Here is a 19,133-nt window from a genome sequence, read left to right as displayed (position 1 = left end):
TCCATGTTATTTTATTTGATGTTATTTTCCTTGAAATATGACATATAAGTTGGCTGCCTTGTTGTTCAGGTCACCATTGTAAAATAGATTTGATCTCAAAAATGTTTTTACCTGGCTAAAATAAATAAAAAAATATTTTAAAAAAGTCAAAATAGAGTGTTAATCACTACCTTTCACTCTTGTATGCAGATGACTATTGTTCAAATAAAAGCGTTTTCAATTATTTGAAATGGCTGACATTAAAATGATTGCTGATTCTCTTTAATTATAAAAGTATATAGTTTTATACCATTGTTGTGTCAGCATACAGTTTCAAAAAGTCAGCTGTAGAACTATTTAGACTACAGATACTTTCTTTATTTACAAAGTGATAGGTTGTTTTTCCAAGTGAGGTCTATAAGCCACATAAATATACATTATAAGACCATCATTACAGATACCTAAACAGAGCACAGGACACCAACATGATCCCCATGAAGACGTAAAGACAAATATACAGGTGTCTTTGGGATATGGGACACATTTTCTTATAATTGCACCACCTTTCTGCTCAACACATTGTTGGTTTCCTTAAAATAATGACATCAGAATTATTTTCCTTCGGTGATCTTCTTGTTTTTCCACGTTTTCTTTTGTTTTTGTTATTGATGTGTCCGTTATCTGTGTCTAATGAACAATGAAGCGTTCTGGCGGCAGGCAGTAATTGCTTGGAGCCCAACAGTGGGGGTGCGATTAGAGAGACAGGGAGGAGTATATGACTTCATGACCGGCAACGTTTAATGATAATGAGGTGCAATACCACACCACTGTGGTCAGCTAATCATACTGGACTGGCCTGGACAGCTCTCAGTGCAAACGAGCCGTGACAAGAATACTGAACAGCAGCTTACCCACGCAGTTCCACACCATTTGCTCCACAGGGGATCAGGCACATGATTATGGCTGTGACCCTGCAACCCCTGAAACACTGTCATTACTGCCACCACAGATGGACAGGTTTAATGTAAATAAAGTAATGTCAAAAAGCCAACCAGCAGAGAATGCATGAATACCACTGTCGACACTTTTACAAGGACAGGTTGTCCTTTCAAAGTGAAAATGTACATGTTGATCTATTAACATATTGTTTTTTTCTTTTATTTTTACTGCAATAAAAACTGCAGTTTAAAAAGCAAACAAATTTCCAGGTGCATGTTCATTTGTTGTGGCATGTTGCATTACAACAGGGGGCCAAAACCATCAGTTAACCTGGGTTTACATACATTTGGGACCAAAAATGCCAAACCGCTTGTGTTGATGAAAATATTTGATATTACACATAAATATACATCTGCTTGCTACTTTATTAGGTACACCTGTAAACTGGAATGCAATACAGTTGTGCAAACACTTATTGTACGTTTATGAAGCAACTAAGCACCAGTTATTGTTAAGACTTACAGAGGAGTGTTAATTCAAATTTATGTTTATTAATGAGGCTGCATTATATTGAAATGTGTTTTTAACATTCTTCCCCATTCAGTTTTGTAAATATGGCGTGCAAAACATATTAAAGACATCCCAATATAACACAGCAGCACCACTGCAAACGAAGACCAAAATAATAAGGCTCAACTAGGCTACCAAGGCTTGTTACGTCCTCAACAGTCTATTTTCTTTTGTTACCCTGAGCTTTAGTTTGAATTCAACTCTTTTGCATCACTTATTTGTTGGGCTCAGTTTTTGTTCTGTTCTCTAAAACATGCATTCTGAAGGGCTTTCTGAATTAATTTGACCTGACATGACATATTTTGTATGTAGAGACATATTTTATATTTTACATTAATCAAGGTGCTTCTTAATAATAACAATGGAAATTAGGCTACATTTATTAAAATACTAAACATAAGAGCAATTTTGAGATTCTACTAAAAAACATTTGTATGGTAAAGGGGAACGACACAAGAAACAAATGAATACAATTTACTCCACTCTGACCAGCTGCAGCATTCAAATGCTGCTCACATTTATCAACACATCAGTAGCAATAACATATTACTATAACAGTATAACATGGGCCAGACAATTGCATTATTTTTTGATACATCTTTTTTTGATACAAGCTGAAATTTTACAAAAATCAAATACATAGACATTTTGGTAGGTTTTACAATGTATGGCTGATTATTTTTGAATAAGGGGGGAAACAAATAGGAACACCAGACTTATCCTTCAATGCAGTATGATTTATAATCTCGTAACTATACAATTACTTAAGGATCTCAGCACTTCTTCCACCATTGTGTTCTCTGTACTGGGACCATAAACTGTCAGCAGTGTCTCATGGTCTCTGATCATAACATATAGCGCCCCCTGTTGTTCAACACGCCGCCCTGAAGCTTTATTCAAACTCGCGTCTGTCACTTTAAGAAAAACCTCGGACGGTTGCTATGAATCATGGGTAGAATGTCCACAGCCAATCAAATCTCCGTTGTCAACGCGTTGTTATGGTTGTTAGGTGGATTCTGGTTTAAAACATAAAGGAGCACACTTCCGTGTTTGTTTACATCGAGATAAAAGTGATTTTTTTTTTTTTTAACACACTCACTGTTTGTGTTAAAGATGTCCACAGATCGACTGGACGTTTTGCGAGAACGTAACAAACATCTGTTGAGCCAGCTGAGGCAGCAGAGAGAGATGAGCCGCAAGAGGGAGAGAGAGGATGAAGAAATGGTGACTCTGACCGACGGAGACCGCGGTCCTGCCCGGGCAGCCCTCTCCAAGCCCTCCGTGAGATTTGCCGGTAATTAAATTAAAATGTTTAAACTTTTAAATGCACTAAAAACTCAGAGTAAGAAATAGTTATTGCTGTGAAGTTGACCACATCAAATTGAACTCAAAGCTGGGAAATACGATGTTAAACATGTGTTGCAGCTGCAAACCCAGGTTCAATTGCCTCAAGCACACATGTAAAAACTCTCGTCGTTATAAAGCAGTTGCATTGCCAATTGCTACATAACATTTGAAGGTACTTTGTCAGTAAATAACTTTCACAGCAAATCGGTTTTTTTGGCCAGTTGTTAAAGGAGATAAAGACCATTTGGCCACATGATAATTTCACCTTTACATAATTACTGCTATGTGATCAAAAATGAAATAAAGGAAAATTAAATACTTACATTTTCTTGTAATTTGAATAGATATATGCACATTATGTTGTTGTTGTATGTTGCGCAGCCTTGTCACATCGCTGTCACTTTACATTTCACTGCCATCCGGTGATGAGCATGTGATAAATAAAATACTGATTGAATGACTGCTGTGTTCGTCTCTGTCCTCGTCAGATACTCGCGAGCAACCAACAGCCATCCAGCAGATTATTTCCATACCATCTTTCACTTTCAAACACAGTGAAGGAACTGCAGAACATAAAACAGCACCAGACCTCTTGAAAGGCAGCCACAGACATCCTCGAGTAGACAGCAGACTACGAGACGCGGGGCTACTCGACACCAGGTCCTGTCTGGTAAATCACAGCAAAGAACAGGTAACTTATTCCCTAAAACTCATCGCAATGTTACTGAAAACCCCCAGGACCTCATTTGAAGGTGTTCTTTTTACACCTAAAAAAAAAAGATGTTCTTCAGCTGTCTCAAAATGCATTCAACATAATCAAATTTCAGTGAAGCAGAAAATGGCAGCATGTGTCCAAATGTACAATATCTATGTTATTGCCAATCTTTTTCTTGTTCAAAGTCCTTTCAACCTGTAAGAAAGTGTAGGAAATGATTCAGGAAATATCAAACTTTGCACCTTCAAGTGCCAAATCTATACAGCTCTTAAAGATTAAATTGATTTTTGAAGCAGTTTTGGGAGGTTAAACTCTATAACTATATAGTTATTCCTGAGTAAACTATATATCTCCCAAATTAACAACATGATGTGTGCTCACTTACCAGTGAAAAGGTGGACAGTATCTAAAATTAGGAACATGCTTATTACTAATAGCACTACTTGTTTGCTTTTGTAGAGAGAGGTGCTGAGTCAAGTGACATTTCAGACTGATGAAAGTGAAGACATCGCTGCCTCTGACAGGCATCATCTGCAGCCCTTACTCGGATATGACTGGATAGCAGGTACACCTTATTGTTCTGTCTGTCACACATAATCATCACATGGACTGCTGAAAGTGGATGTTTGTTTCACGCTGCCAGGAGTCCTGGATGCTGAGGACTCCCTGATCGAGCGCTCTGACGAGTTCTTCAATGAACTGCGCGTGTTTCGATCGCTCAATAAAGACGAGTGTGTCCACAGCGCACAAGCCCAGTGAGTGCTTCTCACTGTGTTGCAAGTTAACCCGTGATTGAAGATGGCTTCATTAAATGACAATTACCTGACTCTGCTCGTAGATTTGTTGAGGAAAACCATCCAATCCCACCACCGCTAACACACAAGAAAGACCCAGAAGCTAACATGGACACTCATCAGTGTAAGAGGGGTCATTTGTTTGAATGAGCCACTCTCCCTTTCCTTTCACTATAGACTCAACTAACAGTTGTCTCTGCTTGTTCACCTTTTGTCCAGGTACCTTCTCTTACAGGATTAACAGCAGACTGTTCCCCGTCCCACTCCACTCACACGAGAGCTGTCCTGTGTGCAAACAGCAGAAATCCTCCAACCCTCACACTATGTCTGAACCAGCTCTGATCAGGTACTGATGCCGTGCACTTTAACTGTGTTTTAAAACCACTTATGAACAATGAAGCACTTAATCGGCACCGGCAGAATGACATTCACACTCGTTTTTTTTAATTTGACACACTCTGTTGCTCCCGTGTGAATACAGGAGGCAACAAGTCGCCTCGGTGCAGCGGAGACCGAGACCCTGTGTTATTTCTCTTCAGTCTATTAATGTTTTACACCTTTAAAACCTGTACTGTTTCTAGCTTTACTTGTATTTCATCAAGGAATGCTGTCAAAAAAAATGCCTGTACTAAGTTAACGTGTGGTAAGAGGCATCCTCTAGGGTTTCCAATGAAATAGGTTAAAGTTTCTAATAGCAATAGGAATAGTCGAGTTCAATTGATTCACATTTATTTTCCAGCAATTTTCCCTATTTGATAGCAACTAATATGTGATCAGTTCTAGTGACACTTTGCATTACTCAACAAAATTGGGTTCCTTGGTCTAAAACTTGGTTGAAGTAAATTGATGTTGTGATATCAACGTATGCGACATGCAGTTCTCTGGGAATTCAACCGAGAAAGTGTTTTTTGCATCACATCATTGCACAGGTTAATGTGTAACAGTGTTGGCCTCCTTTGATACAACCACAGATATAAAAGTCATGTTTTTATATCAACAGTGCAGCAAAATATATGTCACTAACAAACTTTTTTCACCTCACAATAGAATTTTTCAAGTTTCTCACTTATCTTCGTACTCTTTTAATTCTAAGGGTCAGCGTCCCTCGCACCACCCTCCTTCCACCTCACAAGTACAAAGCTCACCGGCGATGCAGCTTTGACCCCTCTGACAGTTTGGGGTTACCATCAGTGAGTAACACATGAATTCAAGTGACCAAAATCCCTGCATGATTTGACTGATTAGACATTGTCTCACAACGATAAGATTGTTGTTTTGAATCGACCATCTGTTGCCTCTCTGTGTGGAGTTTGCATGTTCTCCCCACTTTCCTCTCGCAGTCGGAACACATGCAGGAAAGCTTAATTGGCGATTCTGAATTCACCATAGGAGTCAATGATAGCATGAATGGTTGTCTGTCTATGTAACTGACTTGCAAACTGCCCAGAGTGAACCCCGCCTCTGTCCCAGGGGCAGCTGGGATCAACTCTACCCCCTGTAACCGTCTAACAGGATAAGATCTGGATTTTCTTCATCTTCATGGATCTATTTGTATCTTTTCAGCACTGTCTGTCAGGCTGGTCAAACACAGGTCAGAGCACCCTGCCACCACCCGGCAGCCTCGACTTGCGCAGCAGTCTGAATACAAAGAATTCATCACTGAACAAAGAACTGGAGGTGAGACGCTGCAGAGTTACTACTGTATATATATGTGGTGTGTATATTCTGTACATACAATATATATTAAGCATGCCTACCAGGCAGTTTGTTAGGAGCACCAGTGAATACGATGGAAGTACATTGAAATATTTGTCATGTTCATTAAACCATTTTGAGACGACTGTTGCTTTGTGACATTGCGGGTTGTCGTGCTGGAAGTAGATATTAGATGATGATCGGTTGTGCACATCAAAGGACGCATGTGGTCCGCCACAAACCTAAGACATGCTGTGGTATTCAAATGATGACTGATTGCCACTTCATCTGTCAAGTTTTGGTGAGCCGGTGCCCACTCAGAGGACATGGTCCCCTGTTTTTGTAGCCCACCTGCCCTCAGAGTTGATATCATGTGCATTCGGTGATGCTTTTGTGGCCACAACGAGTGGTTATCTGAGTTTCAGCAGCCTCTCTGTCAGCGCCAACATGTCTGGCCAGTCTTCTCTGAATTCAAGAGGGCTTTTCTGTCCGCAGAACTACTGCTCACTGACTGTTTTCTGTTTTTATTACATTCTGTGCAAATTCCAGAGACGTCCATGAAAATCTCACGAGGTCAGCAGTTTTTGAAATACTCAAACCAACCTGTCTGTCACAAACCATCACGTGACAGTGAAACTATTTATAATCACATTTTTATTTATTTTGATGTTTGATATGAACATTAACTGACGCTCCTAACCTTTAAACTCATGGTTTTCTGAATTTCACAGCTGCCACATGATGCCTAATTGCATAATTGCACAAATACGCGGGTGCACAGGTGTTTCTCATAAAGTAGTCAGTGAGTGTGAGATATTTGTGTACAATGACATTTAGTGTGTAGTGACTTTTTGCCATGTTTTAAAATGTGTAAAGTGTGTAAAATGTGTAACACCAATTTCACTCTACCATTAACATACTTTTGGAGACCAATATGCAGGATACACATTAACTGGTGGTTCTATTACTTTTCAGGCTCTGTCTGCACCCAAAGTGTCCAGCAGCCACGACCAAAACTTGGATGTGTCTCGACTGGCTCGTCACTCCTTTCAACACTTCTCCCCAAAGAGAAAACTGGGGAGCACATATCACCCTGTGTGCTGACAAACCATCTAAATCTATTTTGTGATCATTGTAGATCCATTTGTCACCACTCACAATGATTTTAAAAAAATTATTATGAATATTTGCATTAATTTATTTTGATGTTTTTATAGAAAACAAACGTACATTGGTCTTAAGTGCCTGATTTTAACTAGATTATTTGGAAAATTAAATAATACATTTTCAAGAATATAGTGAAAATCTAAATTTTATGCCATATATTTGTCTGTGTGAATAAAAACATTCTGGTTTGATACAGTTTAAATAGTTTAATCTACGTTATTGAACATTTTAGTTCATTTTTTTTCATCTGAGTCAAAGCCTGAACAGATTTATACTCCATGTGACTGTGAAGCCTCAAGGATGTGAAGCAAGAGTTTAGTGTTACGCCACAGCGAAAAGGGAACACATTAACTGTTTTAGGATTACATAGCAAAGGTTAAATCTGCACTTGGTTTGTTAGTTACTTTAGTTACAACTTTAAGGAAGTCACGAAATGATTTTTGTCTGTCAGGCATGAGTTTGTGTTTCCCTTTTCAGCTGTTTATTTTGGCCACCAGATTCTTGCTTACTTCTGTTTTTAAACTACCTTTAAGACTTCCTTTACTGTGGGACCGAGAGCACTGTAGAACCAGAGGCATCGGCTGATGTACTGTACAGGAGCTGTAGCGCACAGGAAACCACAACCACCTATGTTTAACGTCACACGCTGTTACAATCCCACCAATGACAGTTTTGTTTTTCCAGTTTGTTTCTTGCAGGCCAATGTCTTTTTAGAACTTAGATTGTAAAATGTATTGGGGCGTGTTCGATGAAATGATCAAAAATAAGCAGCAGCTGTTATCTGGCAGGCAGACTGATAATTGTGATCTTAGAGCTGGGATGCCGGGCCAACAGGGAAGCTTTGTGTGAGATGTGGCTTTGTAATATGATTTTGGTAAAAAGAGTTGTCAAGAAAAGTAATGCAACTGAAGCCCGTGTCATGTCCTCACGGTTTACCTCAAATTACAACTTTATGACGTGTAGTTTGTAATCCAACACTGAAGATTTGTGGTCGGAGGCTGAACTTCACAGAAAATGTATGGTATTTAGTTCATGATTACTATCAACCATTTCTGTACCACTTAGAATAAAAATGTGACATAGGCTGTTTTTCTTCCTTCAGGCAGCCATTAGTTGCCATGGAAATAAATAGGATTTGACGCTGAATAATAGACACAGTTTTTGATCTGAAATGTCAGCACGGTTGACACTACAGTGAGAGTAACAACATGAAAAAATAAGTGCAGACGGCACGTTCATTCCTAACTCGAAGTTTCAAGTCTGTTATTTAAAAACTACAGAAATTACTCATCAGTTCAGTATCAAAAATCGATGCTCATAAAGTGAGCCAAAACATTAAGCCATTTTAAACAGGCTTCACTTCTACTGCTCACATCTTATACAGTGGTATCATACTCTGGTAAAAACTGAAGGTGTCATATTTAAAATATACTCAGATTAACATGACAAAAGTAATTTAATATAGATAAACTATAGCAAGACTGCAATGGACAACAGGGCTGCTACTGCTGTATTGAGCACCAGAGAAACGCTGAGAATGTGGGAGGGGAAACTTTCTTGTGAAATGTCAATTTTCACACAGGAACAAACAGTGAAGCACAGGGGCATTAAACTGGGCACAGAATGAGCGGATGCAGTCATGCAGCTGAAGATAAGTTTTGACTACAATGAAGCAGTCATTAGGGAGGAGATTACGATAAAGGGAGACAACCTCACCTCCATCTGAAAATGGAGGTGAAATTGGCAGGCTTCAGAGTCTTCAGCAAAGCCAACTACGAGCAGTCACCGAGAGCTAAACCTGTGTTTCTGGTGAAAAAGTGGATTCTTGATCACTAATACAGAACAAAAAGACCTCTGTTATGTGACTCTACGCTACAATAGCCTGCAACAGCATAGAAACCCAGCCGCATGTGTCAGTTCTTTAGTAAATTAGGTCGATACCCTGATTATTGAAATTTTGTAATAACTAAAACAAACCTATTATAGTTACCACTGCACACCAAGCTGGTCTCACAACTGCACAGCATCTGGACAAATAAACAACAAGAAGAGAAAATAATGTGAATCCACTTCATTTTTTTTGGCCAAAAAGTCAGCACTGCCCATTTACCATCAACCCACCCACATTAAATGAGACACAGAGCAGCACTAATTTTCGCACAGTTGAATTTTTTTTTACAGCCTCCATATGACTCGAGTTCATTTACACTGAATGATATGATGAGATAATTTGATCCAGGAAGATTTTGTTACTGTTTTAGGATTAAAATGATGTCTCCACACAGAGGTGATCTCCATTTAACATATCGATCAATGGATTAGGTGTGCTCTGTTAAAGTGGGTAAATACTTCTGTTTTTTTGTATTTTATATTTGTGGAGGTCTGTTTTTACTTTAACATTAGTGTTTTTCTGTCTATCAGTATCAAACTAAGGAACATGAATTACATTATTGTTAATCAGGTAAATGTGATAACTTACAAGAGGGAATTTCTTTTTACAGACCAGAGACAGGTCAAAAAAAGACAACTTCAAAGTATGTTTATGCTGGACGTAAATAATAGATATATATCAATGTGTGGTTGTACAGCATAAGTTTTTGATCTTATTTCAACTCTGTCTAACCTCATTCTAGTTTTTTACCTAAGTTCAGAGAAATTGGGTTACAGTCTGCCTGCTCATTTCCTTCCTTCAAATACTTGACTCAGTTCAAGGAAATCGCTCTCCCATTTGCACAGTGTTGACCCGCCCCCATGTAATGAACAACACTGCTGTGTCCTCCCCTCTGCAATTTGCTTTAAAGAAGCAATGAAGGACATACTTATACTGCTGGTTCTGCTTACTGCCCAAATCTCCAAGGTAGGCTTTGTGTCTGTGTGTAGGTCAGTCACGCTGTGTTTATGAGGGAATGTAGACAGTCGGGATTCAGCCGATGACCAACACACTGCTTAAATGCAATGGCAACAGTTAGTTTATAGAATCTATTATATGACTTAGTTCCAGAAAGTGTGACGTTAAACAGACTTTAAGAAAAATCTAAACTATGTTTGTGTCAAAATTCTAAAATGTAAATTGTATATTGTCTAATTTTGTCACCTGTCCTGAAGTTGTCAAAGGGGAGTTTTTTATTTCTTATAAAACATTTTTGAAACTGTCCCTCTACAACTATATATGTTTTGATGTTTTGTCCTCAATGTGACAATGTTACACTCTGTGAGTTTTTATTGCATAAGTTGTGGTGTGGTATGAATTGTTGGTTTCAGTTTGAATGTCTCATTGCTGCAATTCTTTCTACTGTATTCCACTATCACTGCATTTCTGGTTAAAGACAATGAGTTAGTTCAGGCATGCAGCCAAGAGAAAAAGGAAACAACACAATGTTCTCTGCCAAACTACCAGCAATTAATTTCATGAAGTCTCACAGAACATGTTCATCATCACGCCCTGTAATGTTGGCGGTCACACCACACACAAATTCAGTGCTCTGGAACTGAGGGCCTCTATGTTGTCGCCTCCGTTTCCTGTAATACGAGAAACACAAGGCTGCAGTCAGCATATTTTTACTTTTGGAAGTCATTGGAGGGCACGGTGGTGAGGCTCTTTCAAGTCTTTCACACAGGGCAGGGGTATGAACAGCTACTGTGTCATGACTTCTTTCAGTGTTCCAACACTGTGTTTGCTGTTTATAATATTTGTGCAGTGCTTAGTTTTAGAGGGCCCCACAGAGAGGAGAGACACTTTACAGGTGAATAAACCTTGTACAAATTATAACAAAGGCTGCTTGTTTGACCAAGTCTCCAGCTCAGGCCAGCAGCATTACTAGAAGGAAAAGGTGGGAGCAGGTGTGGGTGGTCAGCATCATTTTTAGCTCCTATTCAACATATTTTAAAAACATAAATAGTCATTGGTCACAATGTTTCCCTTATCAGCCAATGACAATTTTTTTGGTTTTGAAAATATGATGATTACTTGGTTTAAGCTTGAATGAAAAAAAAAAAAAAAAAAAAAAAAAAAAAAAAGTCCTTCAGTATAGATGCAGTTACAAGAAAAATGTGTGAATGGGTTGCAAAAAGATACCAAAATCATAAAATGTACCTGCCTAATAGGTTGTGTGTCAGAGGGTTAAAACAAAAGGCTTTTATGTTCTTGACAATCTCAAAATGAAAAGCAGAAAATTAATTACCTTCTCTTTCCTATAGGTCTTCTCTCAGCCATATCAGGCGGACTCAAATGGAAACTGTCACGACAAAAAAGGAGAGTTCTGGCTGGATAGTTCTAACCTGTGCTGCAAGAAGTGCCACCCTGGTATGTGCTATCCTGTAAACTCAGCAAGGGCTGCAATTTTTCTAAATTTCACAATAGTATATACCAGTGGTCAGACACTGTGTCAGTAGAAGAAACGATAAAAGCTTCTTGATGACACATGTCAGTAAAAGCTTGAGTGTGGACAAAGATAAGCAACATCTACTGTAGCTGAAGACAATTTTAAGCCATTTTTTTTCTTGTGTCATCCTGAGACAAGGACACAAAGCGAGTACACAATTGTGTATCCATCCATTGATGTTAGCAGATAAGTTATGAGGAATTTCGCTGGCTCTGTCTCACCCTCTTATGCTGCCCAAACAAATTGGACACCTAATATGAGGAAGCACCTACTTCATGAAACCTGAATGAAAATGCAGTATCAGGCTGAACAGGCTTTTCTTTGCATGCAGAGCACATTTAATTGTTTCCCTTGATCCCAAGTTTAAACTGATTTGATTTTAGAGGTCACAAGTGAAGGTCTCAGCAACCTCATGTCTGCCCTATTTTTCTAAATGTGATATCTCAGGGTACGCCTTGAGGGAAGGTCTTTAAATTTGGCACAGATTTTCAATTGAACTCTACAATAAACTGTTTAAGTTTTGGATGTCCAAAGGCCCAATGTCAACATCAATATGACCTCACATCCTGCCATTTTCATGAAAACAATAGCTCAGGAATGCCTTGAAGGCATGTCTTTATATTTTACACAAACTTTGTTTTGGAAGCACGAAAGGATGAACTGATAAAATTTTTGTGGTCAAAGGTCACTAAGACCTCACATCCATCCCATTATTGTGAACTCCGTGCCTCAGAAATGCATTGAGAGAACACCCTGAAATGTGGCACAAATGTTTACTCGGATGAACTGATTACCCTTCTGTGGTTACTTCATGTCCGTCCCATTGCTATGAATGTGATCCCATACCTCAGGAACAGAACAGAACCTGTAGTTAGATACTGAATTGGTGACACTAATCTTGGGTATTCACCTTGAAACTTTGCTGATTGTATAAATTTTCTGTGCTGTCATGTTGAAGATGTGCGTGCAGCATCCACATTTCAGAATTTGTAGCTTCTTTGCTGCAAGATCCATATTTAGAGCATTGTCTACTGTCATGGGTAGAACTATGTGTTCTATCAGAATCAGACATAATGGCCACGCATGTTAACGAATACAGACTCCTTCAAATACTTCACTACACGAAGTATATAACATTGTGTCAAACCAAGTTGACACAATGTCGAGTATTGAGTCGGGACGAACATGGATGTCAACTGCAACTTGACTGGTTGGCAGAGGAATACAACTATACATAACTACAACTGTAGCTAATACGTGATGCTGTGTTTTGGCTTTGAAAAGCAGTTGTGACAACATGATTTGGGTCGTGAAGGGCAGGAATGCAGTTTTGCTTGGAAGCTTTTTCAGCAGCTTTGTCCTCTCCATCCCTGCTCAAGTAATAACTTGATCTCATGTGCCTGCTAATCTGATCTCTCCCACTCAGTGTGGAGTTGTTTTCCATCCCACTTATGTATTGAGTGAGCGAGGGTAGCAACCTTGGATTGGCTGTGAAATGTGTTTCATTTCATGCTAGTTAAACATATAATAACAACACATCTCCTGTTTCACTATTTCATTGTTGACTGTGCTGTGTTTTAGAAATGTGATCATACAATGAGGAGAACAAAGTCAAGCCCAGATGACCACATACAGCCTAATGTAGAATGAAAATGCATGAAAAATAATGTGAAATTTAACTTTTTATGATTTCCTCCGTTAGTGAAAATTGTGAAGTCACACAGCTATTGCGTCATTATAAAATGCATGTTCAACGTATTTTACACATGGATTCATAATCACAGGTATGGTCACATTCCCTCGGTGCTTACCTTTCTACACTGGATCCCTGTTGGATTTTTGATTGATTAAAAAATGTTATTGCTAAAATTTTGGCATTAAATGGCCTTGCTACAAAACTCAACAGGTTTTTTTTTTTTTACCTTTGGCCATTAAAAATCACAGACGGAGCCCTGTTGGCTACTTCCAGGTCGCAGCTGTTAACTATGGTGATCAGGCCTTTGCTATAAATATATATATATACTTTACAATAAAGTATATACCTACCTACCTACCTACCTATCAGAGCCGCCACACTGCGGAACTCTCTGCCTCCTGAAATCAGACACACTAAAGCTCTACCTATAAACTTTAGTGCAAGCTTTTGAAAATGTTTAATATTATTTCAGTCTTAATTTCAACTTTTTTAATGACTTTTTATTGTCTAATACATCTTATTGTATTTCTCTTCCTGTAATGTCTTCTGGCCTTATTCTAATTTTATCTGCCTCATTTTATTTCCTTTTTGCAAAGCACTTTGTAACATTGTTCAGAAAATTGCTTCATGAAAAATGTTTATTATTATTATTTCACCATTATTCATCTTTGTCATTGCATTTTATGAGTAACTGTATAATAACTGACTGTATTTTATAACAGGGTACCGACTTGCACAAGAATGCTCTGAAACCAGTGAGAGTGTATGTGAACCATGTGGACCAAGCCAGTACATGGAGAGCTGGAACTACTCACCAAACTGCTTCTCATGTACTAAATGCAAATCAGGTCAGTAGCTGTACTGTTAATCTCCATGTTAATATTCTATATTTATCCATTTATTGTTTTGTTTTACATTTTCACAAATGGTCCATGTTAGCAAAACATATATTTCTGTATTTAATCAGACAAGGGTCTGCAGTATGCCCAGAACTGCTCCTCTACGAAAGGGTCCAAGTGCATGTGCCAGCCTGGGACATACTGCCTCCTGGATTTCAATGATCCGTACTGCACAGATTGTAAAAAGTACAAACGATGCAGAGCTGGTTTTGGAGTTTCTGTGCCAGGTACAGGCTTTCAGTATCTTTCAGTATACTTTACATGTGATCTTTAAAATATTTGACTTTAAAATGCAAAGATAAGCCATTTGTTATAGATGTGCCATCTTCTTACCATAAGGGACCCCTTCAATTAGTGCAAATAGATTTGAATAGAATTACAGTTTTAATAGTGTGGACCCCAATATAACGGCCAGTTCACACAAACTGTGTCCCACTGAATTTCAATCTACCATTTATTTTACATATAATGTTATTATACATTCTATAATACCTATGTGATATAACTAATTGCATCATATCTTTCATGACATTGATAGAAATTATACCAACAAAGTATACTGTAAGACTTAATTATGAGTCTAATCCAAAGTACAACATGTTTGATTTAGTAAATATTAGTAGCAAAATGGCTGTCATGAAATGAAATGTGACTTATAATGGGGAAATGTTTGGGTGTTGTTGTCAGGAAAGGCAAACTCAGACGTGAGGTGTGAAAGGTGCACTAATGGGACGTTCTCCAACACCGTCTCCTCTATTGACCCCTGTAGGCCGCATACACGGTGAGTGAAGGAGGGACACATTTGTATCCAGCTGTGAGTATCTCACTCTGACCTCTTTCTTTATTGTCTGCAGCTGTTTTGGGAGGGCTGTTGTTACAAAAGGTGATGCTACCTCAGACACTGTGTGTGAAAGACAGCCCTCAACAATACTCGCTGAGAGTGCGATTACACCTGCAAGTACAGTGATGAGTACAGTCATAGCAAACTCAGACTCGACGACTGCACATGGATCAAGAGTCTCCACACAGTCTGTCACAGCTTTGGTTTTGCTGGAAGCATTGAACTCTTCTACAAAAGGCCCGACACCAACCACAGAATCTGATAGTAAACTGGGTAACTGACTAACTTGGTGTTTCTAAACAATCATAACTAAACTTTGAAGTATGAGCAGTGTTTCAAAATGTCTTTGTCTCTTTCTTCTTCTGTGTCTGTTACCTCTCTGTTAGCTGCAGTCGTTAGCGGTGTCATTGGAGTCCTTTTATTTTTCATCACTCTCATGCTGCTGTTCCTTTGTAAACGAATTCAGATGAAAGGTAACGGCATCCTGCAAAGAAGTGCATAAATCATATTCTTGTTTTGTGTAAAAGTTATGCTTTTTTCTACATTATATTTATCTTCAACTTGAAATATAGAATAAAAATGACCAATGGTGGTCAACATCTTTATCAGACACTGTTTGTATCACATTTTCACGACCTCACTTGCCATCACTGTTTCTCTTTTCCTAGACTCTGCAGAACTACATCCGAAAGTGGATGCAAATGGAAACTGCGAGAGTGGTGATGAAGTGAGTCTCGGCTTTTTCGTATTTGTCTGCATACACACTCAATTTATGAATTACACCTCTACAGTAAATTGTAAATTCAAAACAAGAGCTCTGCCATGAATACGTTTATAATGTTCAGTTTTTGAAAATGCCTAAATTCAATCCTCTTCTTATTCAACTACATTGAATTGAGAGGGGTTAAAATTGTGTCCTTTCCATTTAAAGGCAGAATGTTATAAACACGATTATAATGCAGTCCACTACAACACCACCACTAACTGCAACTGCTGTAATAAATTAATTTACAGTTTCAACAAAAACGTAACAATTCAGGCACCATAAAAGTGAACTATGAAGGTATTTTTGTGTCTTTATTATGCAATCAAAAAAAAAAATAGTTTTAAAAGCAAATTTCTTGCACTGCAATAAAAAAAAAAATCAAGTTTGTAAGTAAAAATATATAAACTGAGAATAAAATTATGAAACTAGACTTTCTGGCTGCAAATTGAAAACCTTTGCTCTCAAGTCAAAAGCCTACGAGTTGAGTTGGATGTAGTTGCTGGAGACGGAGTTTCTATTGGTATATTGTCTCAGACTCACAAAGTTTGGAGACACGCCGCTGCTTCCGTAAACACCCGACGAGGAGAGGACTGTGTTTAACTACATGGAGTTATGTTTGTGTTATATTTATCTTTTTCTATTGAAACGCTTTTAACTTTGGCAGCACAGCTTTCACTTTGGTTATATTTCATGCTGCCAATGCCATCAGCATGCTGATCGCCTCAGTTGGGACACACAGCGGGATGCTGCTCGTATTTCCACCGGTACATATTGTTTCCTATCCCGCTGGATGAAGATGCAGCCTGTTAGGAAACGTTTGTGTCGGTGAAAAACGAGCAGCACATGTCACTGAAAGGATCAGCACCACTTGTGGAAAACTGCACATGTAGTCTTGTTAACTTTAACTACGTCGGAGACGGTACGTGCCGCTGGAAATGCGGGCAGCCTACCACCATACACCCGCCCACTAGATCCAAACTCAACTTGCAGACAAAAAGTCTAGTTTCATAAGCAAAATTCTCAATTCTGTGACCAAAACTAACAAAACTGTAAGAGCAAAGTTGTTTGCTATGCAAATAATTTATTCTCAGTTTATATATTTTTGCTTACAAACTTGGATTTTTATTGCAGCGCAAGAAATTTGCTTTTAAAACTATTTTTTTGCTTGTATAATAAAGATACAAAAATACATTCCCAGTGAACTGTCTGCCAGAACAACTGTATTCAGTGCTCAAATTGGGCCAGTACTCACTGGTACAAAGTATTGGTTCCTCCACATTTTACTCCTTGGTCATTTGTTTCCGTTCTCACCTGCCTACTTTTCCCTGTTTGCAGACAGTATAATTATGGTTAGATTAAGCTGACAGGAATTTAGGCCTGGCTCCAAAAGAGAACAAGAACAGAGTCAGACGTTCACACAGCAGAGCTTCGAATGCTGGGAGCAGCGTGTTAATATTAGTGCTACTGCTAACAGCGGAGGTCTTGTTCATGTTGCGGCTCCAATTTAGTTGAACCCAAGAACCTACTTTAAGTATGTGGATTATGGAACTGTCCTCCTAAACATGTTGAGGGTTAGCTGAATTTATCTTACCATCCAATATTCAATCACATAATGCAACATAATTGTCTGCTGTCTATCAGAAGACAACAGCTGAAGTCACCATTGATCGGCCAAAATTCTGCAACTTCCTCCATTTTAAATTAAAAGCCCTTTCGTGTTTCAGACACTTTCCTTCAATGTACTTGGTTTTGACCATGTCTTGTGACACTAATAGTTGCCTCTTGATTTAATAAATGGATGTTGTCAACAGCAGTACATCCAAATATATTTTAATCACTGCAGAAATTCACGATTGTCTGATACCGGCCGATATACAGGCCAACATAAGGGGAACTGTTTTTTTTTTTTTTAAACCTGAAAGTAATACTTTGTATTTTTTCCGATTGCAGATCAGTCAGAATTATTTGAAGGAACCTCAGGTGACTTCATTCACAGTTACCGTACCAGAACGACAATACCTGCTGGAGAGAGGGGAAGCCAGCAGTGGCCACAGTCAGTGCAGTAACAATACTGAATCTTTAACTAGAGCAGATGGTCACAGCAGCCATGAATCCATCAGCCCTTTACAGTCCACTTTAGCTCTTAACAATCCCAACTCTGCTCTGTCGGAGCCGATGACTTTACAGTCCACTTCAGCACTTAGCAATCCCTACTCTGCTCTGTCGGAGCCGATGACTTTACAGTCCAACATGGAGCCCGTCACTCCTCAGCCCACCAGCTTCACACAGTCCTCCTCTCAGCCCACCAGCCTCACACAGTCCTCCTCTCAGCCCACCAGCTTCACACAGTCCTCCTCTCAGCCCACCAGCCTCACACAGTCCTCCTCTCAGCCCACCAACCTGCAGATCACCAGCCCCGTGACGACCAGCCCCCTCTTCAATGTCAACATCACTTTGAATATAAGGAACGGGTCTTGTGGGACATCGCCTTTCATGCCCACAGACCTGATGCAAGCAGACTGTGAACTGCCCTTTGGCGAGGAAGAGGCGTCCTTTAGCACCCCACAGCAAGAAGATGGCAAACAGTCGCTGATGTCAGTGCAGGAGAGTGACAGTTTCAGTACATGAAAAGTCATTTGACTAAAAGACTGATCAATATTTTCTATTTCATGATACAAGACTGAAAACAATCTGACAAGCTCATGAAATGCACTTGTACTGAAGGTATGGCACGTATTCTGTTTCCATATTAAATTTGTTAACTGTTGTTTAGTCTGTTTATATGTACTATATGTACTTATATGTATACATGTACTGTAAATAAAGATGTCAATATTGTCTTTCCTTTAGTGATTACCAAGCAATAGCATGTACAAATGGCAAGAAAATGATGACCTGTCGTCTGCAGTCATCATAACAAATAATAACACAGAAACCTTCTTATCTTTACAAGTATTTAAATTGCTACCCAAACTACAACTTATCCCATATAAAAATATATAAATAGGTCATAAGATATTTTATCGTACTATGATGTAAGACTAGATATTGACTTACATTTTGGATACTGTATTATTTTGATATGGCATAATTGTCTTTTCCTTTAGTTTAAAGTAAAGTAATGTCATTTTCTGAACTTACCAGCCTGTTCTAGCTGTTCTGTTATTTGCCTTTATCCACTAATTTATTATATCCACATTACTGATGAGTATTTATCAAAAATCGCACAAAAATTGTGTAAGGACAAACAGTCATCCCTACAATATCGATATAAAGGTATTAGGTCAGTTATATTGGGATATTTCACTTTGTTTATATCTCAAACCTATCATAAAATGTACGG

At 38.7% G+C, this 19,133-nt stretch overlaps 2 protein-coding genes across 4 annotated transcripts; both read left to right on the top strand.

Moving 5' to 3' along the window:
- The first annotated feature begins 2,512 nt into the window (after nucleotides 1-2,512).
- miip (migration and invasion inhibitory protein) lies at nucleotides 2,513-8,355 on the top strand. 2 transcript variants are annotated; one of them, XM_069151995.1, is made up of 9 exons: nucleotides 2,513-2,782; nucleotides 3,324-3,526; nucleotides 4,010-4,115; nucleotides 4,194-4,305; nucleotides 4,389-4,468; nucleotides 4,564-4,690; nucleotides 5,438-5,534; nucleotides 5,908-6,021; nucleotides 7,015-8,355. In XM_069151995.1, the coding sequence occupies exons 1-9, from the start codon at nucleotides 2,602-2,604 to the stop codon at nucleotides 7,141-7,143; spliced, it is 1,149 nt and encodes a 382-aa protein (XP_069008096.1). In that variant the 5' UTR covers nucleotides 2,513-2,601; the 3' UTR covers nucleotides 7,144-8,355. The 2 variants fall into 2 exon arrangements, with proteins under 2 accessions (XP_069008096.1, XP_069008104.1); XM_069152003.1 differs by lacking the exons at nucleotides 4,194-4,305; nucleotides 4,389-4,468.
- A 1,438-nt stretch (nucleotides 8,356-9,793) lies between these two features.
- Nucleotides 9,794-18,816, top strand: tnfrsf1b (tumor necrosis factor receptor superfamily, member 1B). Of its 2 annotated transcripts, none has more exons than XM_069145839.1 (9): nucleotides 9,794-10,063; nucleotides 11,404-11,509; nucleotides 14,007-14,132; nucleotides 14,252-14,410; nucleotides 14,871-14,964; nucleotides 15,038-15,297; nucleotides 15,417-15,497; nucleotides 15,693-15,751; nucleotides 17,741-18,816. In XM_069145839.1, the coding sequence occupies exons 1-9, from the start codon at nucleotides 10,013-10,015 to the stop codon at nucleotides 18,416-18,418; spliced, it is 1,614 nt and encodes a 537-aa protein (XP_069001940.1). In that variant the 5' UTR covers nucleotides 9,794-10,012; the 3' UTR covers nucleotides 18,419-18,816. The 2 variants fall into 2 exon arrangements, with proteins under 2 accessions (XP_069001940.1, XP_069001930.1); XM_069145829.1 differs by having other exon boundaries at nucleotides 15,411-15,497; nucleotides 17,741-18,815.
- Nucleotides 18,817-19,133: the final 317 nt, after the last annotated feature.

This window comes from Embiotoca jacksoni, unplaced genomic scaffold (genome assembly GCF_022577435.1).
Source record: "Embiotoca jacksoni isolate LCO1_2020_lvr unplaced genomic scaffold, fEmbJac1.0.p SCAF_1, whole genome shotgun sequence".
Classification (NCBI taxonomy): domain Eukaryota; kingdom Metazoa; phylum Chordata; class Actinopteri; family Embiotocidae; genus Embiotoca; species Embiotoca jacksoni.
This window is presented reverse-complemented; position numbering and strand designations above follow the sequence as displayed.

Excerpts from the sequence above, each read along its gene's own strand:
- miip (XM_069151995.1), top strand. The coding sequence starts at position 2,602 with ATGTCCACAGATCGACTGGACGTTTTGCGAGAACGTAACAAACATCTG. Across the intron at positions 3,527-4,009 it reads TAAATCACAGCAAAGAACAG|AGAGAGGTGCTGAGTCAAGT; the intron begins GTAACTTATTCC and ends TTGCTTTTGTAG. Across the intron at positions 4,306-4,388 it reads GTCCACAGCGCACAAGCCCA|ATTTGTTGAGGAAAACCATC; the intron begins GTGAGTGCTTCT and ends CTCTGCTCGTAG.
- tnfrsf1b (XM_069145829.1), top strand. The coding sequence starts at position 10,013 with ATGAAGGACATACTTATACTGCTGGTTCTGCTTACTGCCCAAATCTCC. Across the intron at positions 11,510-14,006 it reads CTGCAAGAAGTGCCACCCTG|GGTACCGACTTGCACAAGAA; the intron begins GTATGTGCTATC and ends ATTTTATAACAG. Across the intron at positions 15,498-15,692 it reads TAAACGAATTCAGATGAAAG|ACTCTGCAGAACTACATCCG; the intron begins GTAACGGCATCC and ends CTCTTTTCCTAG.